The sequence below is a fragment of the Lasiosphaeria miniovina genome, assembly GCF_030549165.1.
Source record: "Lasiosphaeria miniovina strain SMH2392-1A chromosome Unknown B0T26scaffold_3, whole genome shotgun sequence".
Lineage (NCBI taxonomy): Eukaryota > Fungi > Ascomycota > Sordariomycetes > Sordariales > Lasiosphaeriaceae > Lasiosphaeria > Lasiosphaeria miniovina.
The window spans coordinates 1,447,331-1,473,528 of record NW_026848222.1 but is presented as its reverse complement, the minus strand read 5'-3'; the positions used below and the strand labels follow the sequence as shown (position 1 = coordinate 1,473,528).

The following is a 26,198-nucleotide window of genomic DNA, read 5'->3' as shown; positions in this document are numbered from 1 at the left end:
ACTTTCATTCTCGTACTTGCGGAAAGCCTTGTATTTTTCTCTGTAAAATTGCTATGTATTTACAGTCCAACCTAAGTTTTAGTGTTAGTACGCCACCAGCCTTTAGCTTTTATCTTTACGAGATAACGACTTGTAATTCTCATCCTTGGTCCCTATCCGTCCAGATCTTCTAAGGGAGTTGATGGAATTTCCCGAGATTTGTTGAATAGTCTCTATTAATCTTTCTCTTCCAACCCGCTCCGCTAGCTACAAATCGGGAAAGATCACAAGTCTGGCCATGATCCCCCGAGCCAAACTGCCCTGGCTTAGCAAACAAACCAGGGCTGGGCTATGTGTACATGACGTGGACGAGAACGAGCTATGATACGGGGAGTTTCTTGGGCAAGTACTCCATAGGATCCCTATCACACCGTCAGTCACTAATTCGGCGGGGGGCTTGCCAAATAATCGTATGACAGGAGTAGCGAATTGAAGCAGCATCCTGCTACACTTGAACCGGGTAGCAACCTACACCGTCTCGAATGAGAAAGCAATTCGGCCCATGCCCCCCCCCCTGAACATGATTCTAGAAGACCAACAGACAAGCGCTTGTCGTTACCTCTATTTAGGCAACTAAGGTGGCAGCTTCTCGGTGGGCAAACCTGCGGGCTCGCGACGCAAACCTTGTCCCAAACCTTCTGCAACCACTCTGGAATGCTCCGGCCATGATGGAGCTAAACGCTCACCACAGATAGCCTCTGCAGCGAGGAGTCCCGCACAAACACTTGGTCATGTTCTTGGTTTGGGACGGGTCGTGGGCGTCGCTCTCCATCTCGCCCAGTCCGTCCACGTAATCGAATGTCAGCTCTTCCCAGCGCGGAATGTCTCGTACCGCGAACAGCGCGAGATCATGGATATGCTTGTCTGAATGATCGCCTACGCGGGCAAAGATGCGCATGTTGGGCTCGCAGCTATGATTGATAAACCGAGTCGGTCCGCTCATGTACTCGCCGTCAACCTCGAGGGGCGGAGCCCTCAGCAGCGGATCTGGAGAGTACGGGTTCGAGAATTTATCGAGCGCGAATAGATAGACGTCTTTGCGACGAGCGACGGTTGCGTCGGCGCGCCTCCTGTCGGCCTCTTTGCTCGTGATGATCTCGCCAAGGTATCTGTCCACAAACTGGCCCTTCTTGATGTCGACGGGGCACATGACCCCCCAGCCCCGGTTTTCGGTCCGGAAGATCTGCAGCGGCACAGTCCTTCCCCGTTCCACGACCCTGTTTGGACATTTCGACGAGCAGTTGCATCCCTGGTGGCACTCGTAGATGGGCTCCCGGCTGTGCAGAATCCTACTCCGCAGCAAGCCCTCCTTGACCCCGTGTGAGTGATATGCGACGCCGTCGTTGTCACTGTCAAACGCCATCTCGTCCAGGCACTGGCAGGCGCTCTTCATGCAGTCTTTTTCCGTCTCGCAGTTGCAGCCCGTGCGAAAAGAGTCCTCAGCGACCGGGACGCCTTTCGTAACGACCGACCGGTCGATGAAGCGAAAATTGGGGTTCAGAACGGCCTCGTCTTCCTTATTGACAATTGTAATTGGGATTGTCGAATGCGTCGCAAAGGAGCGGATTTGGCAAAAATGGCAGTTCTGCATTTCTTTCGCGTTGGACTAATCCAAGGCAAAAACAGGTCAGTTCAGCTGGAGACATTCACCTAGCGGACAGGATTACATACACCGGGCCGCCCATGGTGGAAGAAGTGCTGGCGTGTAGCGTCTTCCATGTGTTCTGCTTGGTTGTGAAAGGAGTCGAGAGACGAGAATCAGGTTGGCAAGAACAATTGCAAAAGTGACCAAGGCACGCCAAGTTTACGCGGCTGTGAAGCAGGAATTAATGGGTGTGAGAACGAGTTGGGCCGTGTATTGTGATTCCAGTGAGCGTGCGGATGGGCCTGGAGGGGTGTGGAGGGAATTAAGCGGCGGCGGGTCGTGCTGATGAAGGAGAGTTGAGATATAGACGAAACCAATGCCCCGTACTCCGTCCTCCGTCCTCCGTCGCGATCGCGGCGCGCTAAGTTGACGCAGTAGCTTTTGCAGGGGTCAAATGACCCTGGAGAACAGGCGGGGAGCGCGGGGAAAGGGCCCAGGTGCTCTATATAGAAGCGCAGACCCTCAAATTGACGTCATCTTATCCCTGTGTCCCGTTAAGCGGGCACGTGAATCAGCACGTGACCCACGACACCTCCCTCCTTTACCAGCAGTACGGCCACGAATGCCGCTATTCCAACGGCTACTATTACAAAGAGACAACTCTAGACTCTAATTAGGCCTTTCCAGCCCATAACTTTACCACCGCTCCCATAGCAAGATCCGGCGGGCCAGACTGGAGCGCCAACTGAATGATATTGCGAGCCTGGTTTCCGAGGAACAGGGGCGCTTTGATCCTCTGCCCTTCCTCGACGGCAGCGTTCAGCTTGTCGGCGATTTCCTTGAGCCCGGTGCCGTTGCCCCGCGCCGTCCATCCTTGCGCCGCCGTGCCTTCGCGGAACGCCTTGATAATGTCGGGCCCGACGTTTTTCAGGATGGTGCTACCGCCCGCGGCGTTGATGCACAAGTCATAGACTTGGTCGAGATCCAGCCCGACAGCATGCGCAAACGCCAGGGACTCGGCTGCTGAGCAGATGAGGATACCCTTCAGCAGGTCGACTACCAATGCCGTCTTCTCCGCCTCGCTCTCTGCTAGGCCGTGAACTGGCCCGACTTTGCCCTTGCCCTCGTTGTACAGCCGGATAAGACTGCTGTCGTCGTCCGAGCCGAAGCCTCTGCCGATGGCAGAGAAGTACACCTGCTCTGCGACGCTCGTCATGAGCGTTGGGAAGGCAACCCCCCTGCCAGAGGCCGTGATTATACTCGTGTCTTTGATGATGATGAGGATGGCGCTAGCGATGGGCTTGAATTCGGTGAGCATTCTCGGTGTCCGGTGCTCGAACATGAAGTTCCAGGCGTCTGAAGCCAGAACTGCTTCTTGTGCCTTGGCGAGATCCAGACCGAGCTGGTCCGCGAATCCCATGGCCTCGCTTGCCGACAGGATCTGGCACGCTGCCAACACCTGATGTACCATCTTCATATTGCTGCCGGCCCCAATGCCACCCTCGACAATGTACAGCTTGCTTGGGTCCGCCATCTCAGCGAGCAAGGGGCGTGCCTTGGCGAGAGCGGCGGCAGACATGCCAGCCATGATGGAGAGAGTTCCATCTGCGGCACGCGCTACTCCGCCCGATACTGGGCTGTCGACGAGGAGGATATCGCCACGGCCGAGGCTTTTGAGCTGCTTCTCTAGCGACTGCACATAGTCGCACGGGACTGTAGAGCAGAGAAGGAGGGCCGCTCCCTGAGGAAGTGAGTTTATGGCAGCGTCGGGACCCTCGATGAGCACTGCCTGGGCTTGTTGCGCCGTAGCAACCATACACACGCAAAAGGGCTTGTCGGCGACTGTCTCGGCTAGTGTCGTCGCTGTCAGACCGCCGGCGGCCTTGAACCGATCGAGAGTAGGCCCCCAGACATCGAAGCCTGTGACGGTGTAGCCCTGCTTCAGCAGATGGGTTGCCATCCCAAACCCCATGGCACCCAGGCCAATGAAGGAAACGAGTGGCTTTTGCTCGGCCATGACTGACTGCTAGGGTGTAACTGTGTCAGTGCCGAGGTTATCCCACTGTCTGTTTGAGTGTCGAGTTGAGAGCTGACACGGTCCACAGACTGCAAAATATCACTGGTTATTCTATTCGGAGCTCTTGCGAGGACGATGGATACTAGCACCTGCTTCGGGGCTTAATTGGCCCGTTTTTTAAATGGAGGAGCAGACGTGGGAGACTCGAGAGCAAGCTCGAATGTAGATGCGTCGCTTCCCACATCGGCCGATGCCGCACCCCCTTTCCGGGTGAAGTCCAAGACTCCTCACCACCGGGTGACCCGCAGGAAACATGTCGTTCCCCGCTCTGGGAAGCCGCGTGTTGATTCCCCCTTTCCCGCAGGCCAGGAGCCAATAATGACGTGAGGCATCCCCCCACTGTCGCATCGCCACTCTCAGGCTAATATCTATCATGCACCCATTCCCGTCTATTCGGCTTGGCGGGTCAAAGGAGACGATCCCAAATCGGGGATCCCGACCGGCAATTATCCAGTCAAGCAGGCAGGGCTCTGTTCACCTTGGTACTTGGGCCAGAGAAATCCAATTTTATCGCCAAGTCGCATTCTGAATCGCCGACGTCGAGATACTGAATTCGCATCCCGAAACGCTCGCCAAAACGACCTCGCTTCTCGTCTTGGCAATTCAGTCGAAACAAGCCTCCCTGTCACCAACCCTAATTCACCTCGTCACACTTCGTTTGCCGTCTCTACCCCCTCGTTAACCCGCTACGATGACGCGCCCGCCATTCTCCGAGAACCGGTCCATGTCCATTTTGAATGCGGCCAAGGCCGGCGGTTATGGCGTCCCGGGCATGTGCTGCTACAACATCGAGTCCATCATCGCAACGGTGAGGGCGGCCGAGGCGGCCCGCTCGCCTGCCATGGTGCTGCTGTTCCCCTGGGCAATCCAGTACGCGGGAGATTCGCTCGTGAAGGCGGCGGCCGACGCGGCACACAGCGCCAGCGTGCCCGTGTCGCTGCACCTGGACCACTGCCAGACGCCGGAGCTGGTGCGGCGCGCAGCCGACATCCCGGACGGCTTCGACAGCATCATGTGCGATATGAGCCACTACGAAAAGGATGAGAACCTCAAGCTGACGGCCGAGCTGGTCAAATACTGCCACGAGCGCGGCATCGCGGCCGAGGCTGAGCCGGGGCGCATCGAGGGCGGCGAGGACGGCGTCGCCGAGACGGTTGATCTCGAGGGGGTGCTGACGACACCCGAGCAGGCCGAGGAGTTTGTGGCGACGGGCATCGACATGCTGGCGCCGGCGTTTGGGAACGTGCACGGCGAGTACGGGCCGCGTGGCATCCAGCTCGAGTACGAGCGGCTGCAGAGCATCAACGAGGCCGTCGGCGACCGCGTCAGGCTCGTGCTGCACGGCGCCGACCCGTTCGACGAGACCATCTTCAATAAGTGCATGGCGGCGGGCGTGACAAAGATCAACATCAACAAAGGCATGAACGACCACTACGCACGCGTGCAGAAGGACATGCAGGGAAAGCCCCTGACCAGCGTGATTGAGGCGGGTACAAATGCCATGCAGGTCGCCATTGAGAAATACATGCACTGGCTGGGGAGCGCTGGGAAGGCCTAGGTGCCTTGATGGTACTGTAGGGTAAGGACGGAGGCAGATGTTGTGTAGCTGCCTACCTGTAGTTACCCAGAGGCTGTGAGGGAATGCTATCGTTAGTTTCAGCTAGATAATCAAACGAAGAAGAAGATGAAAAAAAAGATCAGATTCTGGTCCGGTGCCATCATCTCCAACGTAGTGTCAAAGTCACGAAATAAAGTGGAATTGAAGTTAAATTTCCTTGTTCGAATTATGAATTATCAAATTGTATCATTGAAAAGGAGCTGACACCCAAATCTGGAAGGTACCCCGAGCTGCATTACGAAACGGCCATTTGAACAGATGGAAACCACGAAGGCACCTCAGCTAATCACCGGCGCTAGTCAAGACAGGCTGGGAAGGTATGACGGATACAGAGGGTAGATACCAATTACCAAAAAGAAACCAAACGCGTAAATTATTAGGCAGAATTTCTGCAGCTACGTGCCCCAATTCCAAAACCCAGTTCCGTCATGGTCGTACACAAAATTCAAACACCCGAGAGCAAACCCCTGATCGCAACCATGGCGCCCCAGGCACCGGGGTCTGGCGGCAGCTCTTTAGAGCTGTCTGCGCCCACGCCGACATACGTTGCCCTACCAAGTCTCGGCTTCAGCATCTTGGTAGCCTCAGAGCCCCGGACAGCGGCAGCGACGCTCTCCTCAAACGTCTGTCCCGACTTCATGGCGTTGGCAAACGGGATCAGCGTGTCCATGACTGTCCGGTCGCCGACCTTGGCCGGCGTGTAGTGGCTAAGGTGGGCTATGGCGATGGCCAGTGCCTTTCCCCACACCGCCGTGGTTCCTTCTGTTTGCGCTAGGCCGTTGTTCTCCTGCACCGCTGTCCTGAGCGAGACGAAGAAGATGCCGAGAATGCCGCCAAGAGTACCGCCCATCTTGCCCTCGACAATGTCCTCCAACTCGACGAGCACCTCGACTACAGATCCCCTGGCAGCAACTTGTCTCAAGTCTACCGCCTCCAGAAGGGCTTTCGCTCCTGTCTCGAGCGTCAGGCCGCAATCCCCGTCGCCCATGACTGTGTCCCATTTTGTTAGATCGGGCTCGGCTGCTATCACTTCGGCGCAGGCACTGCGGAGCATGCTCTCCAGAGCCGCCGCGTCGATTTTCAAGTCCTCGGTGTCGTCAATGACCTTCTTCTCTTCGACCGGCGGCTGGACAATCTGGTCTGCCCGCGGCCGCCGTTGCGGGTTGCTCTGAGAGCCGGCAACGGTTTCCCATGCCGTGTCTGTCCTGACGTCGAGGAACGCTTTGACCTGGTCCAGGGAATATGTGCTGTTGGCGGCTGCTGACGAGATGTTGATTACGGAGACGGAGAAAGCTGGCGCATTGAGGGAAGTCTCCAAGCATCCGGCGTACACACGTGAAGGCTGAATATTCCAGTCCGCGAGTAACTGCTGAAGAAGCTCGTCGACCAAACCGCCCATTTCAAGGTTCGACATGCCCCCAAAGTTGCTCACGACCAAGACAGTCTCGTCTCCTGGGCTGAATTTGACATAGCCTCGTTCTGGATCTTTTTCGTCTAAGCAGTAGGTCAGAATCTGCTTGACCAACGCCTTGGGCGATGGCGCAGGCGACAGTTTCCTGTACCCCGGCTCATTGTGGGGTCCGGTGCCAATCTCGACTTCGTCTTCGTTTAGAGCACCATGTTCAGTCCGGCCAGGGACGTGACAATGATCCAGGGTAGTCGCAATGCTGACGATCTGGTCCGCGAAGGCAGTACCGAAATCGTAGAGCTCGTCTAGCGACGCTCCCTGAGCAGCCGCGGCACCGAGCACTTTCAATACAGCAATCTGGGCAGCAAGTCCACGCCGACCAACTAGCGAACCGCCGGCTTTCCCTATGGACACGTCGTCGCCGCATATAAGCATCCGGCAAGGGTGCCCCCTGGCCTTAGTCTTCTCAGCCGCCAGGCCAAAGTGAAGACAGTCGCCTGTGTAGTTGGTGATGACGAGGAGAGTTCCTTTGTCCGACGGGACAGCCTCAATGGCTGCCAGGATCTGCTTGGTGCTGGGGGACGCAAAGACATCGCCGGCCACGGAAGCGGCGAGCATGTTGTTTCCGACATATCCGGACCATGCTGGCTCGTGGCCGGACCCGCCTCCGCTGATGATGCTGACGATGGACCGCGGGGATTCCGGGTCGAAGACGACCCTGTTGGTCTCGTCAAGGTTCAGTCGTGGGTTGCTAGCAACGATACCCCGGAGAGCTTTGGGGACGAGCCCCTCCAACGAAGGGAAGAGATGCCGCTTGGACATGATGGCAAGACGAGGGCGAATGGGAAAGTTGGTGTTGGGGAGATAGAGAGGAAAAGCACAATCCAGCTCGAGGAGTTGTGAGCTTGGGTGCCCGGTCTGCTTGCCTCTTGAATCCGGCACAACTGGCGCAGCTCGTCCCGATATGAGCTTGACGCGATACCAAGTGCCCCTCACTGGTCTAAGACACCCTTGCACATTTAAAGAGACACCAATGGAAGACTTGCCGGGGAGGTGGGGTCACCAACACAGGAAGGAGGGGCAATGCACAAACATCCCCCTCCCCTGGGACCCGGGCTGCCAATCTCCCGTTCCCCGTCACCGACGGCATACCAGGAATGGCAACACGGGCTGGATAAATGCAGCCCTTCCCATGTAGCCGCTTGAACTACTTTATGGGTCTCTAACCCTGTCGCTCCTAGTTCTCCTGGGAACAAGAGAAAGAGCCGCAAGATTCAACTACCAACAACTTCGAAATCATGAGCTCGCCACAGTGGAGAATTGTCGTTGGCTGCGATGTTCGTCCTTACCTAGTACCAGCGAGCATTGGAATCTGCTGACGTGATTTGCAACCTCTGCTAGGACGCTGGAGTCGGGTACAAGGACAAGATCAAGGCAGACTTTGCGGCAGACCTTCGCGTCGTTTCCGTGGTCGATGTCGGCGCCGACGATAAGACGGCATACCCTCACATTGCAGCGGCGGCCGCGAAGCTTGTCGCCTCGGGAGAATGCGACCGGGCGCTGTTGATTTGCGGAACCGGCCTCGGGGTGGCCATCTCGGCCAACAAAATCAAGGGGATCCGGGCGGTGACGGCGCATGACAGCTTCTCGGTCGAGAGAGCTATCCTGAGTAACAATGCGCAGGTGCTCTGCATGGGAGAGCGAGTTATTGGGATAGAATTGGCTCGCCGGCTGGCCAAGGAGTGGCTGGGCTACGTCTTTGACGAGACAAGCCCCAGCGCTGCAAAGGTGGCAGCCATCCACGAGTACGAAGAAGGAGAGGGTGGGCTTTCGGGGCCTCCGGAGGAGGTGAGAAGCTGCTAGGGGGCTGGCATTTGGATACGTTTGCAATTTAGTGGAGATGTCGCCATACTTTTTGGGTGTTAGCCTGGGCCTATACGGAACCTCCGCTCAATTAAATCTCAAAGCACATCAAGTACATGTACATCTCATGGAGAATAGACTTGGGCATAGAAAACGGGGGGATCAAAGGGTTACTTGCGATTTACATTTTACGATTTAGGTGAATAAAATGGCTCAGGGCCAAGGCACATTCCCAAGGTACAGAGGGTACGGAGGACCTGTAGGATTCAGATCTCACTGGTCCCTAAAGGGTCATCCGAGGTGCCGAGCGCCAATTCCCCGGTCTCGGTACCTCATTATTATGGCGCAATAATTAGTAGAGCAGACTGAGGACAGCGTTGGGCCTAATGTTCGTTCTATCGTCGGATCTACTCCGAGTGATTGCTTGGGTCTAGTCACCATTCCGCTTAAAATGGCTTGCTGCGGTCTAGGCTAGGTATCCATGTGCCATGCCGCAGTGCCGCAGGTGTCCATCGCCGAAGTCAACCGCCAGGCCGGATAATGTCAAATGCAGATCCACCGAGAACCCGGGAACGATGCAGTGCACCCCTGCCCACCTAGGCAAGCCCCATCCGATCCAACTTTGCCCCCGCTGCTCGTCGACCCACCAGACCAGACTAGCAACAGCACCAACATCGCCATCGGATCACCTGAAGAGGAGAGGATTTGATTGCCTATCTGGACAGACTCGCCGCTATTTGAGTTCCTGGCCACCGCTTGCGCGGACTGGCAGAGGGGAGGGCTGCCGAGTCACTCACTGGTCGAGAAAAGGGGCGTACATAGGTACGCAAGCGAGAGAGAGAGAGAGGAGGGAGAGGGAGTGGAAACCAACAAAAGTACGAAGTACGAATACAGATACCCGTGATTGTTTGCCAAGCTGCCACACCAACTGCCAGGTATCTATCCGGATTGTTTTGCCGAGATGACGGCCACGGCCGCCTCCACATCCACCGCCACGGTGGCTGCTGCTGCTGCTGCTGCTATTGCTGCTGCTACTGCTACTACTACTGCTACTGCTACTGCTACTGCTACTGCTACTGCTGCCACTTCAACTGCAACAAGCCCGTCGTCGCCGTCGGCAACCGCCAGAGCCAGGCCCGAGAGGCAGGATGGGGGTAGTAGTCATCGCCGCCGCCGCATCGTCGGTGTGTCGACCAAGATGTACTTTAGCGCGGCGCGCACCGAGGCGTTTGTGCGCGAGCTGCTGGGCCTCATGTTCGCAGACCCGGCCCACGAGTCCTTGCCGCTGCTCGACAGCGTCGACGTGTTCGTCATCCCGGACCACGTGACGCTGGCGGGCGTGGTCGCGCAGGTCGCACATCACGGAATCATGGTCGGCGCGCAGGACTGCCACAGCGAGGACGCCGGCGCGTTCACGGGCGCCGTGTCGCCGGCCGTGCTGGCCGAGGTCGGCTGCCGGCTCGTCGAGCTGGGCCACGCCGAGCGCCGCCGCCTGTTTGCCGAGACGGACGCGTCAGCGGCCGCCAAGGCCGCCGCCGTCGTGCGCAACGCCATGGTCCCGCTCGTGTGCGTCGGCGAGGTCACGCCGCCGCCGGCTATCCCCCCTTCTTCTTCTCGACAGGAACGAGATGATGATGAAGACGATGACGAACCGCACATCGTGGCGGCGGCCGACGAAGTGCTGGTGCAAGTGCGCAGCGCGCTGGCGGCGGTGCCGGCCGACACCGACGTGGTGCTGGCGTACGAGCCCGTGTGGGCCATCGGGGCCAGCGCGCCGGCACCCATCGACCACGTACGAGCCGTTGTGCGCCGCGTGCGTGCCAGCGATGCCGTGCGCGCGCGCGCCCCCGGCCGCACGCGTATTGTCTATGGCGGCAGCGCTGGCCCGGGCCTGTTCACGCGCATCGCCCCCGACGTCGATGGGCTGTTCCTCGGCCGCTTCGCGCACGACCCTGCCCAGTTCTTCCGCACCGTGTGCGAGGTTGCCCAAGCGCCGTGGTAGAGATGCTGGTGGTTGCTGGCGCTGGGGATGGATGGATGGATGAACAAGACGGGGTTTTCGACAGAAATGCGGCCACTCAATTTGAATATACTCGCCAAGGACCGTCGGTTGACTGTACTGGGGGATGACCGTTCTAGAATCTGGGGGATTCTGTTTTTTTTTCTTTCTTTCTTTTCTTTTGCCTGTAAGATAAACTAAACATATGGTACTCATGAGACTCGGCTCCCACCTCCTCGTCTCGGGACAGTACATTTCAAAGGAAATGCCGCAGAGAATCGGTCTGCTGCTCGGAATCGCCTCTGTTCGAGGCGCACTGTAGGTAAGGTGCACTAATATTCTAGTGCACTCGACTAACAACTATTCTTAGTTGTTACTTTGCTATGCGTTCAAACTGATACATATATATAGGTGTGGTAGGTGTGTAGGAGGCTGGGGGCCGTCGCTGTAATACCGGTCACTGGTAACAGGTCCGGCCTGGTAACGGGACCCGGCTGCCCTGCCCTGCCAGCGGAACAATGGGGCCAGCAGCCACTGAGTAAGTAAGTTATGGATTATTACTTGCTATTCTTTACAACTCAATGGGTGGTCGGTGGGTGACTGTTAAAAGAAAGCCCATTTACCGTAACCATCCATCCATCCATCCACATATTTGACCCCTTTCCTGAACCCAAGTCAGCCCGCTAGCCAAATATTACCGACGCTGCTGTCGTTTGCATTCAGCGCTGAAGCACTGCGTGCGTGATCAGAACGGCGCCGCGCAGCCAGAGATGTCGGTCAGCACCGACGGACAAGCGATCTGCTCGTAGATGATGTCCCAGCCGTTGACCTCGCCGCGCGCCCAGTTGAAGCGCCAGTAGCAGCCGCCCTGCAGGTTGGACGGCAGCTTCTCGCACGCCTCCCTGTTCTTGACGCCGCCGCGCGCGTCGCCCCTGGCAGTGTGGGTGAGCAAACGCGAATTGAATTTGGATATTTATTACCTGACAAAAAAAAGGGTTGGAGGCTTACCAGGAATACGACTTGCCGTACTGATTGGTGCACCCACTAGTCAGCGGCCCGACGCCGCCGCCAGGCGTCAGGATAATGAGGTCGTTCTTCTTGACGTCGCCGCCGGAGCCGCCGGGGGTCAGGATCTGCACGATCATGCTCTTGTTGGCGGCGGCGCCGGTCAGCCACCGCACCTGGTAGCACTTGCAGCAGTTGGGGTTGTCGCCGTTCTGCGAGTCCGACACCTGGATGGCGAAGCCGATGCTGACGTCGTCGGCCACCGGGGTGGGCGCGTACGAGTCGCACAGGTACGCGCTGTTGCTCGAGCTGCTGCTGCATCCCGTGTTGGCCCGGATCCCCGCGTCGCGGTCCGAGATGGGCTGGTTGTTCTTGTCGCACACCCCTACCACCCCCCGCGACTCCAGCAGCGCGTTCTTGCCATTGACTGTTGCGCAGATGGGTTTGCAGCTTCGATGTTGGTTAGTGACGAGTATCATTTGATTTCGGGACGAGGCCGGGTTACCAGTCCCAGCCGGTGTACGACTTAGCCACCGTCTGTGCCAGCGCGGAGCCGGCCAGGCCGGCCAGCACCAGTAGTAGACTCTTCATTCTCGGCCAGACACGTATCGAGGGATAGTCGGCGTCTTTGTTGTTGTTTCAGATCCTTCCTATTACCTGAGTGAGGTTTCCGGGAAGAAAAGAGTTCAAGTCAGTCGCAGACCTCGTGGGACGGCGGCGGCGACAGACGGGACACATCCTAGTTATCGACACCATATCCGCCTCCCCGGACATCAAGCCATAGCCGGCCCTCTCCCTGGCGCCAAGGAATTCCGGACGTCCTCGGTCGCCAATTCTTAATTTAGGCGGCTCTTTCCTCTACAGTGCGTGACATTATCGCCGCCCTGTCTTGATTGGCGTTGTGTCTCCTTGGAAACTGGGTACTGATAACGGTGCGCGCCCGCTGTGGTTTGTTCGTTCATATAACCACATCTATCCCGGCCGTTGGTTCCAGGGCCGAGGCGCGGCAGGCGAGGGATTATTCTCCGAGTAATATAGCTTTGTACGAACCGTTCCGTCATTCCCTCCCTCGTCTCTTCTTGACGGTCACGCGTAGCCAACCACGTTATCATATCACGTAGGTGCCTGAACGCTCCCGCCATTCATCGATGACCGGCCGCAGTCGATATCATCCACAAGGTGCCTTGGGAAGAGGAGATAGGGGGCGAGATTGCGTCCCGGCTTGGCGTGCGCTCACAAAAAACTCCCATTGGTTTCCAAGCTCGGAGGGATAATTAAAGCAGCAAGCTGGCTCGCTGCCAGCGGGCTCGGCAAAAAACGTGGACGTGGTAGTAAAAAAGCTGCGGGTAAAGACCAGGCCGCCCAGTCGGATGATGGCTCGCCCGCAGAGGTCAGACACGGCCGGAGAATTAGCTAGATTGCCGGTCGGCGAGAGATATTCTCGTCTTCCAGCGCTCTTGTACTAATAGCTAGCTTGCTTGCTTTCGGAGCTGAGGTGGGGGCGTCCCAACGCCAACTTCGATGAGCCATGTGTATTCTAGGAACATGGGCCAGACCTATTTTAGGAAATCAACCGGCATTTGCATGTTTGCTTATTGGACAGAGATTACCTTTACACCACCCAAGAATTCTAGAATCTGCCAAGGTCAACGTTGGCAGGCGTAATTACCGTCGCCGGACGGATGGCAGAGAAGCCAGCTCACATGTAATCGTGATAAATCAGTTGTGGTATAATAGTGCCCGGTTCACATGCTACGCCTTTTCTTTACAGGATTCGACGATCTGAGTTGTGATAATGAATCATGGGTATCTGGTAATTATTGAATAAGGAACACGCAGAATCATCATCCTTTGAAAATCAAATGTCGTCGCTAAGGCTCTAGGCCTGAACCAATTCTATTCTCGTAGCCGACTGGGCAAGCTATCATCGCGAGGTTCGCTCTCTTCTACTCTATAGGTTTATATCATCAGTCCTGGAAGCTAATCAAGCCCCAACCGCCGGCAGCACCCACGTCACCACCGATGCTCCGTAGACGAGACCGCTCCAAGTCTGGTTGCCCTTTGTGTGAAGGGTGACATGGGTATCGTTTGCGAGTTTGTTCACAATCACCGCTACTCGGGACCCGTCCGGGCTGAGCGTGACCACCGCTTCCAAGCTCTTTTGCAAGCCACAAGCCTCGTCACAGGTCTCATCGTTGCTGCTCAACACAATAGAGTCTTTGGGGATGAACTTGCTAAACTGGGCCATCATGTAATAGTCAACCTGGAGCTCGTATGTGTCAGACTCGACATCGACTACAACCAGACCATGGCACGTCTCGCACACGCCCTGGCCGTCGAGATGTGGCCCGTTTTGGTCGTCGGTACCTAGCGCCCAGGCCATGACTCCTTTACCCCTAAAGACCATATTAGTCATGGAAACAACCAAGATGGACCAGAAAACGTACCAGTTCAGGAGGGGTCCAATGGTAAAGTCTGCAGCTTGACTCCACTTATCCGTCGACGAGGTCCAGCAGTTGGTCATGTACTGATCGATATCGCTGTTTTTGTCATGAAAGTCTGTCAAGGCAGTCCAGTTGTTGTCTGCGACAGCGTGGCATTGCCAGGCAACAGCTTTTACATATTTGGAGGCGCCATCGAGAACTGTCTGGGGATATTGCGGTGTGTCTTGAGAATCCTGTTAGTGACGGGCCTCAATTTGATGACTATGTCTGGGGCGGCAGTCTATGGCCCTACCGGTGTTGCCGTCGTACGCCCAGATCTCAGTCTGGAGCCCTGCGTCATGCAATGTTGGGCCGATATCCTCCTGGATCAATTTTGCCGACTCGTCGGCCGAAATGCTCATCGATGGGACACCAGCGCTGGTGTAGAGAGGTTGATTCTGGATGGTGAAGGCATTGACCTTGGCGTTTCTGCCCCCGTAGGCGTGAATATACCTTACAAAGTACTGGGCAAACTGTGTGGCATACGACTGGTTGAGAACGTTGTTTCCCATGTAAAGGTTTTCGCGGAGGCCACCGTTCTCCTTCATCCAGGCCGGGGGGCTCCACGACGACCCGACGATGGTTAACTCGGGCTCTTTGGCCGTCATCTCAGCTAGAAGAAGTGCCATGTTGCGGCCGCGCTCGCTGATGTTGAAGTGCTTGAAAGACGTGTCGACAGTGCCGTTGGCGTCGTCGTAGGTGTAAGCGGGCTCTGGCGACATTTCCGAAGCGGCAATGGTGTGGCGCATCATGTTGAACTTGGCGCCACTCTCGGCCAGCAACTCGTCGAGGAGAGCAGAACGCGTGGGATCGGACAGTTCGTTGAACAGCTCAACGGTTCCGTCGGTGACGGTTGCGCCGAATCCCCGGACGGTCTGCCTGTAGCCAGAGGGAGTGTCGTCGACGCTGAAGGCGCATTCAAAATTCAACCCCGGGGTCCCGCTATTTCTTCCCTTGACGGGCGCATCGACGCTGGTGAGCTTGTACAGGCCGTCAGCGGAAGACGCAAAAGCCTGCGGCACACTCTTGTTATTGGCAGCCGACAACACCCCCTTGACGGCGACAATCCAGAGGACAGAGAAGCGCATCATGGTGCAGGTGGCAGTGTCCAAAGCCTGAGGTCTTAGCTGGGTCAGTCGTGTTTGGTAAGGGAGTCGCTACGTGTGTGATTCCTGTCGACTGTCTGGAATCTCAGGAAAGAGGCACTCCGGGTCTATATGTAGGTAGACAGCAGGCAGGTATGAAGGAAGGAAGGAAGGAAGGAGGTAGGCAGATCATTAATTATCGATCTGGCCACGGCAGGTGCGCATCGAAGACCTGCCGCCTTCAACCCGGCTGTGTAACAAGCCTGCACCCGCCAGCAATACTAGATTGATGTGGATACCGCCTTCGCTCCTTGGCCGATATCCAATATTTCAAGGAGAAGGAGCGTTTCGGAAGCCGTTGGCCGCTTCAAATCCCAGCTTCAAGCTCAACATGTGTGGATCGGTTCCACGGCTACTTTGGTGCAGCGTTAGACGAGTAGCAAAGAAACTCCCGATTGGCCTATGATCTACGTATTTAAGCAGCTTCCATCCCAAGCTGCAAACTAGACGGGGCAGCCATGGTACGATCTGTCGGCCCATTGTGGATGTTGACACGGAGCGGATCCTGGTACTAGTTAATGTAGGCATGCTCGCTACTTATACGACGAAAAAGCTGACTGCATTTATAGTTTGCATACCTAGGTAGGCAGTCACACGAAAATCGACAAGACCTCGCTTAAATTGGAAGAATCGGCTTGACTTCCTCAAAGCGAGGCAGTATTTGCTTGTTCAACACCCTTCGTCCGATCAAAAATGCTACTCGGCATTTCGCTATATCCAGGATAGTAGAGCTACCTCGCCCGACCGTTGAGCCAAATGCGATTTACGGTGAAGAGTCAAAATTTTAATATCGCCTCACTAACACGAACCCGCTAAATGGGATTTGCCCAATCGCCACAGCATAATTCCGCAAAAAGCGTATCCGGAGGCGAGGTGAGGGATCGACGAAGTTCCATAGAAGCTTAGTGGAACGAAGACAAGATTAGAGGCACACAAGTTGACATACAGCTTTAGAGCTATCAACTTGAGCCCACAATTCAACATTCCAGTTATTATTGGTGCCAGAGACAAAGACTGAATCATGGCTGGCACCTTTGCTCCATGTCCGCAAACGGCCAGCACTCACCCTTTGTTGTCATATAAAACTGTTTAAAGCCGCTAACACAAGCTGCTCTACGGGGTCGAAACGCCAATCTCTCGGTAATGGAAAAGCAAATAAGCAGCCTGTGGCCTTGAAAGGGTATACACCCAAGAGCATCTCACCCAAAGAACCGCATAATCGCGGCCTCTCAACCTCCTAACATGGTAGGCCTCGAATGTCTCTATCGAGACGGTTTTGAAGACGACGACGACAGCGGTGACGATTTCGACTACGAAGTCGCAGCCAAAGATATTGACTCGGGTGGCTCGGAGCTAGAATCGCCAGACGCTGAACTTTTCTCATTTGCAAAGAAAGGCGACATGGAATCGGACGAAGGCAGCCCTAGGAGGAGCTCGAGAGACCGACATCCAACTGCAAGGGCGTTAGCCGCCCAGATCAAAGGCCCTATTCCTCCCAAAACCGCTGGCAAGAAGAAAAAGGCCATTGCTACTGCCAAGAAAGGGGGTAAATCCAAGGTCGCCAAAGAACCCTCGCCTCCCAAGACTGCAACCAAGAAAACCGCCCCCGCCACGCCCAAGATAGGGGGCAAGGCGAAGGCCGCTAAAACAGCACCCCCTCCACCACCTGCCCCTCCTCCGCCTGTCAAGGCTGCCGCCAAAAAGGCTCCTGCTGTGACTAAGAAAGGGGGTAAAGCAAAGGCACCCAGAATGACTTCACCTCCCAAGGCCACCAACAAGAAAGCCGCTCCTGCCGCGTCTAGCAAAAGTGGACAGGCGAGGGCCGCGCAAGCAGATCCCCCTCGACCACCTACTCCTCCTCTACCCTCCAAGTCCACCGCCAAATGGAAGCATGCCAAACAGGCACCCCCCAAAGCGCAGAAACGAGACAAGAAGGGTGGGCCAGTCCGGGGGGTAGTGGAAGATGAGCAGCAGGAGGAGGTGGTGGTGAATGTCTCGGGGGACGACGACGACGAGGAAGAAGAAACCGACAGAGCGAGAAGAGACGAAATCAGACGAGGGAAGCGCCCAGCGGTGGATGAGCCATACGAGCCACAGGGAAGAAAAAAGAGGCCTCGGCTCGAAGTGCGGTTCAAGCTGCCTGGCGACGATGAACTTGGGGACGACGACAGTGTTAACTACGAAGACGAAAACAGAGACGAGGAGGAGGATGAGGAGGAAGACGACGACGAATATGAAGACGCGGACAACGTGATACTGCCCGTATTCGAGTACAACAGGCTGCTTTCCGCGGCCCTGACCAGCGAGTTTGGCTGCTGGCCCGGCGGGCGCATAGAGCTGACACCGGAGGAGGCACAAAAGCGAGCCGAGTCGACGTCCGGCAAGATCGCAAAAGAGATGGAGTTCTGGCACAAGTGGTCTAGGGACACGAACAAAGCTTCCGCCAAGCTGGGGAAGGCGCTCAGTCCCAAGGACAAACACGGACTCTTTGTGCCGCTCGACCAGCCCTACCGGTACAGTGTTGACGACCAAGAAATACGAGACCTGTGGCTGCGTCTGCAGACTAAGGTCTCCGACCTGGTGGCCAAGTACTTTCCCAACCTCGATTACCTGATGGACAGAGGCGAAAACCCCGAGGTCGAGGAGGTCATGAGAATCCTGATGTCGTCCTCGGTCGACTTTTCCGGAGATCCTCTAGATAGGGAGGAGGCGCTGATCATGGTCGAGGGGTACATCTGGCACAACCTGCGCCGCATGATATTCGACGAGCGATCGGGGGCCTGGGCTGGCAACTACCAGAGGGGCCAGATCCATTCGTGGTTCAACAACACTTTGAGTAAGCGCCGCCGTTCCGGATTGTGTATTATCCGTTACATTTTTACTGACCATGACCATCGTCGATATTTCCAGTGCACGCCGGCGACGAGAGATGGCCAGAGCTAGAATCGCATCTCCACGAGATGCGGGCTCGCATGGAGACAATCATGGGGCAGCTGAATTTCGACCTGCACCAGGCGTCTGACAGCCACGCGGCCATCTTTGCCGGCCCCATAGCCCGCCTCGTCCCCGAGGAGCTGGCAGACACATATCTGGAGGAGAGCCTCCAGATCGTGAACTGGGCCGCCGACTTCGATAGGAAGTTCCGGCGGTCGCGGGCAGATTGGAAGCTGCTCCCCTCGGACGGGCTGCGATATTGGCCGCAAGACGGCCAGACATTCGATAGCACGGTCATGGAAGACTGCCAAGACCCGGCAGACGTAGAGGACAACAGGCCTATTTTCATGTTTGTGGCGCCCGGGCTGGTCAAGCGAGGCAATGACGAAGGTACAAATTACGGCGAGGAAGAAGTTATTGCCAAGACCCGCGTTTGGGTGGGCTACCAGGACGACAGCTCAGTTGAAGATTGAGGTCCAGAGTCGCATATCGGGTTCAGATAGCTCGGGTGGCGGATGACGAGTGCAGATTGTCAGGTCAGGTGCTGGTGGTCCCAACGTCAGACCACACGGACATGCAGGTAGGTAGGCAGAGTTGAGAGAAGCCAGGAACCACATTTAAGCATGGGAAGCATGGATGGCCGAGATAAATTGAGTTTGGCCATCTCCAAGATTTTTCTTCATAGTTGCGTATTTAAACCACCCCCGTTCTGCGTGGAAGTTGCAACGTCTTGTTCACTAGAAAATGGCATCGCCCGCCCTGCAGGCTACGACAACAATAGCACATCTGACCAATGCAATGCTTCGCTCACCATCATCAGCTTTGGCGTGTGTTCGAGGGGTCTCAACTTTGACACGCGCCAAGCTCCCAAATCTCACCCGGTCACTCTGCACTTCAGGGTCGAGGCCAAACTTTCTACAAGCCGCAGGTCCTAACAAGAAGAGCTGCCGTGCGCCGGGTGCCATACGCCACTTATCAGCCAGCTCAACTTCAACCCCACGGCCCTTTGCCAGTGTCGCCGCTGGGCACGCACCGGCTAATCCACCAAAGTGGAGACCGCCGACAGAAGAATGCCTGGAAGAGCGCCCGGTCCTCATAATCGGGGCCGGCAACATGGGGAGACGCCTCGCACTGGTATGGGCGTCGGCTTCTCGGCCCGTCACCGTCTACGACACATCCCAGGACGCGCTCGACGCGACGACCGAGTACCTGACAGACAACCTGGGGGCGTACTGCGCGGGGCGCGGGACGCACCCGGGGCACGTGTGCACGACGACGGACCTGCGCATCGCCACGACGACGGGGCGGCTCGAGGGCACGCAATCGGCGACAGAGGCGCAGGACATTGAGCTGAACTCGGGGGCCAAGGGCCCGTGGATGGCCGTCGACTGCCTCCCCGAGTCGCTCGGGCTCAAGGCCGCCGTGCTGTCTCAAATGGAGCACTTGCTGCCGGGCAGCTGCATCCTGGCGTCCAACAGCTGCAGCTTGCAAACGCGCGAGATCGCCGCCGCCGGCCGTCTGCACCACCCGGAGCGCCTGCTTAACACGCACTACTTCATCCCGCCGCGCAACCGCATGGTCGAGCTCATGTCGAGCTCGCGCACGCACGCCGAGATCTTCCCGTTCCTCGCCGCGCAGATGCAGCGCGTCGGGCTGGCGCCGATTATCGTGCCCGTGCAATCGCAGGGGCTCATCTTCAACCGCATCTGGGCGGCGTGCAAGCGCGAGACGCTGGCCGTGCTGGCCGAGGGCGTCGCGCGGCCCGCCGACATCGACGCCCTGTTCCGTGACTTCTTCCATGCCGAGAAGGGGCCCTGCGAGCGCATGGACGAGGTTGGCCTCGACCGCGTTGCTAGTGTCGAGAAACACTGCCTCGAGGAGCGGCCGGCGCTGGCCCGCGACGGCAAGGCGCCATTGGACTGGCTCGTCAGGTCGTACGTCGACAGGGGCAGCCTCGGCGAGAAGACTGGCGACGGCTTCTTCACCAGCGCCGAGAGGGACGCGCTGAAGGAGAAGCACAAGGTCGAGCACTACAAGGTTGTCGAGGAGGCAAGGGGCGCTTGATATTTTCTTTCTTTTTCCTTTCTTCATTTCTTTTTGGCAAGATGTTCGGGAACACGTGTCCTCGGGTGTTGGCACTGGAAGAGATCGCGCGGGTATGTCGTAAGTGGCTTGCTTGTTTGTTGAGTGGCTTGATAGGATCGAGAAAGATGATGCCCGTCTTGGAAAGTGTTGCCGAGGTGTGGTGCAGGCAGCGCGCTAATGGTGGCGTGGATTTGGTGGGGGGGCCAACATTCCCCCGCAATGGAACCAAACGGGAATGGAAGGTAGCGCCGTTGCAGGTGTCAAAGGGCGCGCCGTTTCTCCAACTTGCATTGACATTTCAACCCGAACCTGGAGGTCGACGATATCATTCAATTCAGCTTTACGCGTAAAAGCCTCCTGCTCTACTCCTTAAAAGGGACCATTCTCTTCAACAAACCATGCTGTGACTGCTTTGATCCGCAACAAGAAGCCAAAGGATAGAATTGCTGTCCTCCTTCCTATCTAACTCAGATCGATACCCTCCTGCCCAATCAGCCATTGACCACTGACCATTGACCATTGACCATGACTTCAAGCTTTCCCACGCCCAAGCTTATCAAAGGCGGGTGCCTCTGTGGCGCGCTTCGATACCGGGTTGACTTTCCCGCCGACCATGACTTCAAGGCGTCGGTATATCTGCCCTCCCCAGTTTCCCTTTCGCCTCTACCTAGACTCGAGCGCTACGAGCTAGCACGCTGATGCATGCCCTGTGGTCGTGGGATCGCACAGTCCAGCACCTGCCAGTGCACGCAATGCCGCAAGCAGACGGCGGGCCTATATCTCGTCTCGCACAAGGTGCCCCTAACAGCGTTCAAGCTGATGACGGGCGACGACGACGGCGCGTCGACGCTGAAAGACTTCCGAGCCAGCCCCACGGCCGAGCGCGGATTCTGCACCGCCTGCGGCTCGCTGCTCTACTGGCGCCCGACTGGCGGCTCTTACACGTGCTTCACGATCGGCACGGTCGACCCACTCTACCTCACTGGCCAAGGTGAAGGCGGAGGATCCGAGACGGGCGGCGAGCCGGTCCCCGAGGGCGGCTACGGCCTTGCCCTTGCCAGCGGCGAGGGCTACCATTACTGGTGCTCCAACGAAATTCCCGGCGTCACTGACGGCGGCGTCCCCCTCCTCGGCCCCGGAAAGGGGCACAGGGTTCCGAAAGACTGAATTGTGGTTAAATTTGCGGATACGAGTACATTCAATGCATACATGACGCATGTTGTATATTCGGGAATAGCTATTCTCATTTCCAAATGGACAGCAGGGACACTTCTCAATGCCAGCGGAATCCTAAACCGTGTCTCTTTGCAGCCGCGCCCTTTCACAATTGTGATTATTATCCAACAAGACGGAACCCAAATTGGCAATCCCCAAACCCCGCTTGTTGCTTTATTAGGTAGGCGGTTAATTATAATTTCGTTCTTCCCCGTACGACAATCTCGGGTACACATCCAAAAACCTGCCGCGTTTTCTCCGTTTTACGACGTCGATGGGCCAGCGTCTCTCGACGAGCTCGGGCTCGGGCTCGGGCTCGGCGACCTCCTGGGGGTGATGTCGGGGCTCTCGGCGGCCTGGACGTAGTTCTCTGGCACGTTGTTGTCGACGGACGCCTTGGCGGCGTTGTACTTCTTGAAGGCGACCTGGACGAGGACGCCGACCTCCTTGCGGTCGCGGCCGATGACGCCGACGGCCAGCAGCGCCTCGGTCTGCTCGATCCAGTCCTGCAGTCGCCGGAACTCGGCCTGGTCCTTGCGCAGCCGCTCCGGCAGGCCCTGGCCCTTGACCAGCGCCAGCACGCCCGCCACTACCGTGTTGACGGCGCCTAGGACGGTGATCACCACCGAGTGCTCGCCCGCTGTCGGACCGCTTTGCGCTGGCAGGTCAGCATCTGATCACGAGACTCTGAGGGGACGTCGGAGAAGGGTCGTAGCTTACAGCGCCGTCAGCGAAGCGCCGATGATGATCTGCGAAAAGTGGCTGGCGTAGATGAGGAACGTGAGCAGCAGGTAGGCGACGTTCTTGCGGGTCTGGGCGCGCAGAACCGACGCGTACATGCCCATGGCCTCGCGGCGGCCCTCCTCGAGCGAGTGGCTGTCGCTGTTGCCGGCCAGCATGCTGTTGATGCCGACGGCGCGCCGGAAGATGACGAGGTTCTCGTCGTTCACCTTGCGCAGGTGCAGCCCCGCCGGGTCGCCCCACGACGTGTCCGTGTCCGCCTTGGAGAGCGAAACCGGTGCCGCTGCCGCTGCCGCTGCCGGCGCCGGCGCCGTCGACGGGACCAGGGTCACGGCTGATGAGGTGGGGATGGTGGCCGGCGCCGTCTGGGCCGGCGCGGCGATTGTCGGGCGCCGCGCCGCTCGTGCCGTCCCGCTGTCGTTGACCGTCGAGAAGCCGGTCGCGGGCCGGGCGAGCAGCGGCGACTGCTCGTCCACGACGGCGGCTTGGGCAGTCGACATTTTGTTTTCTTTCTTTGCCTGTGTGCGATGATCGGCCTGCCTGCGATATTTCCTATGCGTGAAATACGAAAACGTCTGTCTGCAGCGCTCCTTCTTGTTGACTCGGCCTGCGCGTCGCTGCTCCCTTGGGTCTGCTTTGCTGGTTGCTGTTACACACGTCTTAAGCTGAAGATTTGCAGTGTCGATCGACCCAACGCTTGCCGAGGTCTTAATCTCTTCGAAATGAAAGCGCAAAGTTGCAACTGGGTCTGTCCATCAAGAGGTGGGGAAAACTAGAAGGTGGAATTTTGGCAGCCTTTCTACTTTGAGCTTCGTCCAGCGTCCCGAGCCACGCCAGCCTGGTCATGGGCAATCGCGAAATGCCCAGCCTCACCTCCTCACCCCGCGGCCCAAAAAAGGAAGCCAAGCGCTCTAGCCGTTAGGACACTGTTGACTAGTGGTTACCTGGGGCCGTGGCTGAGTCCGGCGAATAATCATGATCTTGTGCTGCGGGGGTCAGCAAGCCACCACCACCCTTTGGGAAGGAATTGGTCACCTTCGAGGCAGTCTAGCCAATTGTGAACCGCTCTGAGCCTGGTAGCGGGCCGTCGATATTACCAGCTCCCGAAATATATCAGCCCTACAGTGAATGTCCATGTGCAGTGCAGGGGAGGCTTGTCCTTCGAGTTCTGAAATCACAACTTCTCAAAAAAGATGCGACGACGGTATCCTAATGGGGCTATTCTCTCTTCTGTTTCGTCGTGCAAGGCACTGACTGCTACAGAGCTTCGACATAGGTGTCGGACTCGACGCGGGTAAATACATACCTACCAGAAAACACAGCAAGAAAAAACAACCCGCATGCACTAGATGTCAGCTTTATTTAGACGTGCTGACCGAAGGAACGGCGACCCGCTTTGCCCTATATGAAGTGCCACACGGCCGTCCAGCTTGTGTTGCCGAGAAAGAGGACGAGAGCAGCTTCTCCCGAGTCGCGACGCGGTTACATTAGCGTCACGGTCAGATTCTAGACTAGGAATGCGCCCCTGCGGCGAGTGTGAAATAGGCCGTCCCGCGACAGACGCAAGATGGGATGAGATGCAAGAGTTGAGGTAAGGGTAAGGGCGCCTTTGGTTTGATCTGTAAGCTAGGTTAAGGAGCGCTCCTGACCGCCTTACCAGTATCCATTTGGCAACCTCCGGTAGAGTTAAGGCTTATTTTCACCACCTTAACCTCCATGAAGAAAATAGACCCACATAACCAAGTTTCGCCAATAAAATCCCATGCTTCCGCTGAACTGCGTAATGCGAAATGAACACCATTAGCCGCCGAAGGACATAGCTGTACAGGCTAGGCAGCTGTACAGGCTACGGCGACTACACTACCACAAGGACCACACCACTATAAGGACCGCACCATAAGAACCACACCACCGTAAGGTAAGAAAGGGACACAGGGACCACGGGACCACGGGGACTCTAGGAACGACTGACGACGACGAAAGGATCGTAAGAAGGACCGTATTAAAGAAGGAAAGAAGGAAAGGAGGAAGAGAAGCCCAAGGACTCGAAGAAAGGAAAGCATTAGTTCGGGCGGGCCGGGGCTAGTCTCTGGTCTCAACGCCATGGACTTTTATCACATGCTTTTCACCTACCTACCTGCCTACTACCTACCCACCTTACCGGCTTGAACCAAAGAAAATCCCCAGCCAGAAGCCCTGAACGGCCACACCCTCTACTTGGCCAGTGCGCCTCCTAGTGATAAATCCGCGCCCAAGTTAAGAGGGACGGAAAACGGTCAACGTAACCAAGTTTACATGCCCAACCAAAGGCGCCCTAAATGAGTGGCTTGCTCCCCGTCGACTACTCCTGCACCGTCTAAGCCACCCGGTAGTTCGGTCGATCAGAGATGTTTGGTAATGACCCTAGTCGCGGGCATGTGCTTCAGATCTGAGCTGCTTTCTTCTCCCCTTCCTTGCCTTCGCGTGGCTCATCCCATCCATTTCCCGGGCTGCCCAGGCGCGCGGGAAGATGCACTTGTAAGCACTAATTAAGATGGAGACGAGTCGCCTTATTTTGTGAGCCGCCACCTTTTTTGTTGCAAGCTCGAGCAATATGTGCCTGGATGCGTGTTAGTTGCTCTCTCTTGTGGTGGGAGTAGCCCTTACCTTACATTACTTCCAACCAAGGGAAAAAGGGGCAGTATGTAGGAGACAAACACACAACCGACGGTCACACCAAAGGTCAAGTGCGAGCCTGCCCGTTCCCGCCAGCCACTTTCGATTTTCTCGACCGTGTCGCAGGACCATGGCCAACTTTGACTTCACTAACTTCACCAAATTGGGAAGCAAACCTTGTCTTTGTGTGGGCTAAGAGACGTAGGGCGACCACCTACCTCCCCATGCAACCCCAGGAGGAGCACGGAAAGACTAGACAGGAAAAGGAGGCCCCTTTGCTCGAGGGCCCCGACTTGGACGGTGCATGTAGAGAGATACTCGGGGCCCTCGTTTAACTAATCTGCTTAGTTACACGCCAGCCCTTGACCCGAATCCTTCTCTTACTCGTAGCCGATCTTCTAGTCCAGCGCACATCGCAGTTGCGCCACAATACTCACATATTTGCTTTTTGTTTAAGAAAAAATAAAAATAAAAGAAGAAGAAAGGAAGAGAAAAGTCCCTGCCGGGTTACCAGAATACTCACCTTTTCGCAACCCAGCCCAGCCCAGCCCAGCCCAGCCTACGCAAAACGGGGGCCATGACTTCTCTCCAGCACGGCACTGCCTTCCCCTGTGACATTCCTGCGTGCTAATTACTAGCCTCGCTGCAGAGAGAGAGAGGCGCCGGCCCAGCCAGCCAGCTCCCAAAAAGACAAAAGACACTATCTCTCGTGCTGTGATTTCCCTTCCTTGTCCATCAAACTCGTCGTGCTGTGGTTGCCTACCTAGTTAGTTTCCTATCTCACGCACGTGGTAGTGGTGGTGCGTGTGACACGGCGTGAGGGATTAGAAGCGTGGGATTTATTTCTCCTTTTCCTTTTGTTGCATTCTTTCATTCTCCCCTAGAAATGGAATAACATAACACTGTTTCACACACTCCCGTCCTCGCTCTAGCCTCTTCTGCTATATATACCATAATTAATCCTCTTTCTTCTCTCCTACGTTTCCCTCCTGCGTGCTGCCGGTGGTAGTCTACGGTGGTTACACCAGATACTAGATACAAGGCACACACACATATGTGCACTAATTATACTAGCGAGAACGGGTAGAGTGCCTCGCTACCTCAGCTGTTGTTGTATATATCTCGAAACCGCACCTAAGACCCAGCGCAGCTGCCGTGGTCTCCCTCCACATACCTAGGAGAAAGGCTGTATGGTGTGTGCTGCGTTGGTGCCGTTTCTTGTTAATTATCAACCTATCCACCTACCTACCCCTGGTCTAGGCACTGCACATACGCAGAGCGGCGCCTCGTTGCATAGACGGAGTACCCACCTAGGTACCGTTCGACCCTGGAGGCAGTCAGACCCA

The 26,198-nt window shown here is 56.7% G+C and overlaps 11 protein-coding genes across 11 annotated transcripts; 6 read left to right on the top strand and 5 right to left on the bottom strand.

Annotated features, from left to right (window-relative positions):
- Nucleotides 1–721: 721 nt before the first annotated feature.
- On the bottom strand, nt 722–3,641 carry B0T26DRAFT_640674 (uncharacterized protein; the record flags this gene model as incomplete). Its single annotated transcript, XM_060437250.1, has 4 exons — nt 722–1,645; nt 1,711–1,763; nt 2,245–2,264; nt 2,320–3,641. The coding sequence occupies 4 exons, from the start codon at nt 3,639–3,641 to the stop codon at nt 722–724; spliced, it is 2,319 nt and encodes a 772-aa protein (XP_060297958.1).
- A 751-nt stretch (nt 3,642–4,392) lies between these two features.
- Nucleotides 4,393–5,259, top strand: B0T26DRAFT_640932 (ketose-bisphosphate aldolase; the record flags this gene model as incomplete). Its single annotated transcript, XM_060437281.1, has 1 exon — nt 4,393–5,259. The coding sequence occupies one exon, from the start codon at nt 4,393–4,395 to the stop codon at nt 5,257–5,259; it is 867 nt and encodes a 288-aa protein (XP_060297957.1).
- A 334-nt stretch (nt 5,260–5,593) lies between these two features.
- B0T26DRAFT_701062 (dihydroxyacetone kinase) lies at nt 5,594–7,753 on the bottom strand. Its single transcript, XM_060441579.1, has one exon. The coding sequence runs from the start codon at nt 7,547–7,549 to the stop codon at nt 5,765–5,767; it is 1,785 nt and encodes a 594-aa protein (XP_060297956.1). The 5' UTR covers nt 7,550–7,753; the 3' UTR covers nt 5,594–5,764.
- B0T26DRAFT_701060 (uncharacterized protein) lies at nt 7,754–8,986 on the top strand. The gene is made up of 2 exons (XM_060441578.1): nt 7,754–8,064; nt 8,129–8,986. Exons 1-2 carry the CDS (start codon nt 8,026–8,028, stop codon nt 8,588–8,590), a joined length of 501 nt encoding a protein of 166 aa, XP_060297955.1. The 5' UTR covers nt 7,754–8,025; the 3' UTR covers nt 8,591–8,986.
- Nucleotides 8,987–9,788: 802 nt separating this feature from the next.
- On the top strand, nt 9,789–10,592 carry B0T26DRAFT_739349 (triosephosphate isomerase; the record flags this gene model as incomplete). Its single annotated transcript, XM_060443700.1, has 2 exons — nt 9,789–10,169; nt 10,212–10,592. The coding sequence occupies 2 exons, from the start codon at nt 9,789–9,791 to the stop codon at nt 10,590–10,592; spliced, it is 762 nt and encodes a 253-aa protein (XP_060297954.1).
- A 742-nt stretch (nt 10,593–11,334) lies between these two features.
- Nucleotides 11,335–12,185, bottom strand: B0T26DRAFT_642228 (RlpA-like double-psi beta-barrel-protein domain-containing protein-containing protein; the record flags this gene model as incomplete). The annotated part of the gene is made up of 3 exons (XM_060437423.1): nt 11,335–11,521; nt 11,598–12,044; nt 12,100–12,185. 3 exons carry the CDS (start codon nt 12,183–12,185, stop codon nt 11,335–11,337), a joined length of 720 nt encoding a protein of 239 aa, XP_060297953.1.
- Nucleotides 12,186–13,506: 1,321 nt separating this feature from the next.
- B0T26DRAFT_800874 (endo-1,6-beta-D-glucanase) lies at nt 13,507–15,168 on the bottom strand (the record flags this gene model as incomplete). Its single annotated transcript, XM_060447016.1, has 3 exons — nt 13,507–13,990; nt 14,042–14,261; nt 14,331–15,168. The coding sequence occupies 3 exons, from the start codon at nt 15,166–15,168 to the stop codon at nt 13,579–13,581; spliced, it is 1,470 nt and encodes a 489-aa protein (XP_060297952.1). The 3' UTR covers nt 13,507–13,578.
- A 1,296-nt stretch (nt 15,169–16,464) lies between these two features.
- Nucleotides 16,465–18,629, top strand: B0T26DRAFT_749488 (uncharacterized protein; the record flags this gene model as incomplete). Its single annotated transcript, XM_060445113.1, has 2 exons — nt 16,465–18,058; nt 18,133–18,629. 2 exons carry the CDS (start codon nt 16,465–16,467, stop codon nt 18,627–18,629), a joined length of 2,091 nt encoding a protein of 696 aa, XP_060297951.1.
- A 173-nt stretch (nt 18,630–18,802) lies between these two features.
- Nucleotides 18,803–20,622, top strand: B0T26DRAFT_701053 (uncharacterized protein). Its single transcript, XM_060441577.1, has one exon. The coding sequence runs from the start codon at nt 18,901–18,903 to the stop codon at nt 20,218–20,220; it is 1,320 nt and encodes a 439-aa protein (XP_060297950.1). The 5' UTR covers nt 18,803–18,900; the 3' UTR covers nt 20,221–20,622.
- B0T26DRAFT_701052 (Mss4-like protein) lies at nt 20,623–21,808 on the top strand. The gene is made up of 2 exons (XM_060441576.1): nt 20,623–20,871; nt 20,971–21,808. Exons 1-2 carry the CDS (start codon nt 20,767–20,769, stop codon nt 21,406–21,408), a joined length of 543 nt encoding a protein of 180 aa, XP_060297949.1. The 5' UTR covers nt 20,623–20,766; the 3' UTR covers nt 21,409–21,808.
- B0T26DRAFT_739345 (uncharacterized protein) lies at nt 21,720–23,043 on the bottom strand (the record flags this gene model as incomplete). Its single annotated transcript, XM_060443699.1, has 3 exons — nt 21,720–22,107; nt 22,177–22,480; nt 23,001–23,043. The coding sequence occupies 3 exons, from the start codon at nt 23,041–23,043 to the stop codon at nt 21,720–21,722; spliced, it is 735 nt and encodes a 244-aa protein (XP_060297948.1).
- Nucleotides 23,044–26,198: the final 3,155 nt, after the last annotated feature.

Bases quoted from the DNA above. Each gene is read 5' to 3' on its own strand.
- B0T26DRAFT_701052 (XM_060441576.1), top strand. From the start codon at position 20,767: ATGACTTCAAGCTTTCCCACGCCCAAGCTTATCAAAGGCGGGTGCCTC. The intron at 20,872-20,970 runs GTATATCTGCCC...GGGATCGCACAG, and splicing joins ACCATGACTTCAAGGCGTCG to TCCAGCACCTGCCAGTGCAC.
- B0T26DRAFT_701060 (XM_060441578.1), top strand. From the start codon at position 8,026: ATGAGCTCGCCACAGTGGAGAATTGTCGTTGGCTGCGAT. The intron at 8,065-8,128 runs GTTCGTCCTTAC...AACCTCTGCTAG, and splicing joins GAATTGTCGTTGGCTGCGAT to GACGCTGGAGTCGGGTACAA.
- B0T26DRAFT_701053 (XM_060441577.1), top strand. From the start codon at position 18,901: ATGGCATCGCCCGCCCTGCAGGCTACGACAACAATAGCACATCTGACC.
- B0T26DRAFT_701062 (XM_060441579.1), bottom strand. From the start codon at position 7,549: ATGTCCAAGCGGCATCTCTTCCCTTCGTTGGAGGGGCTCGTCCCCAAA.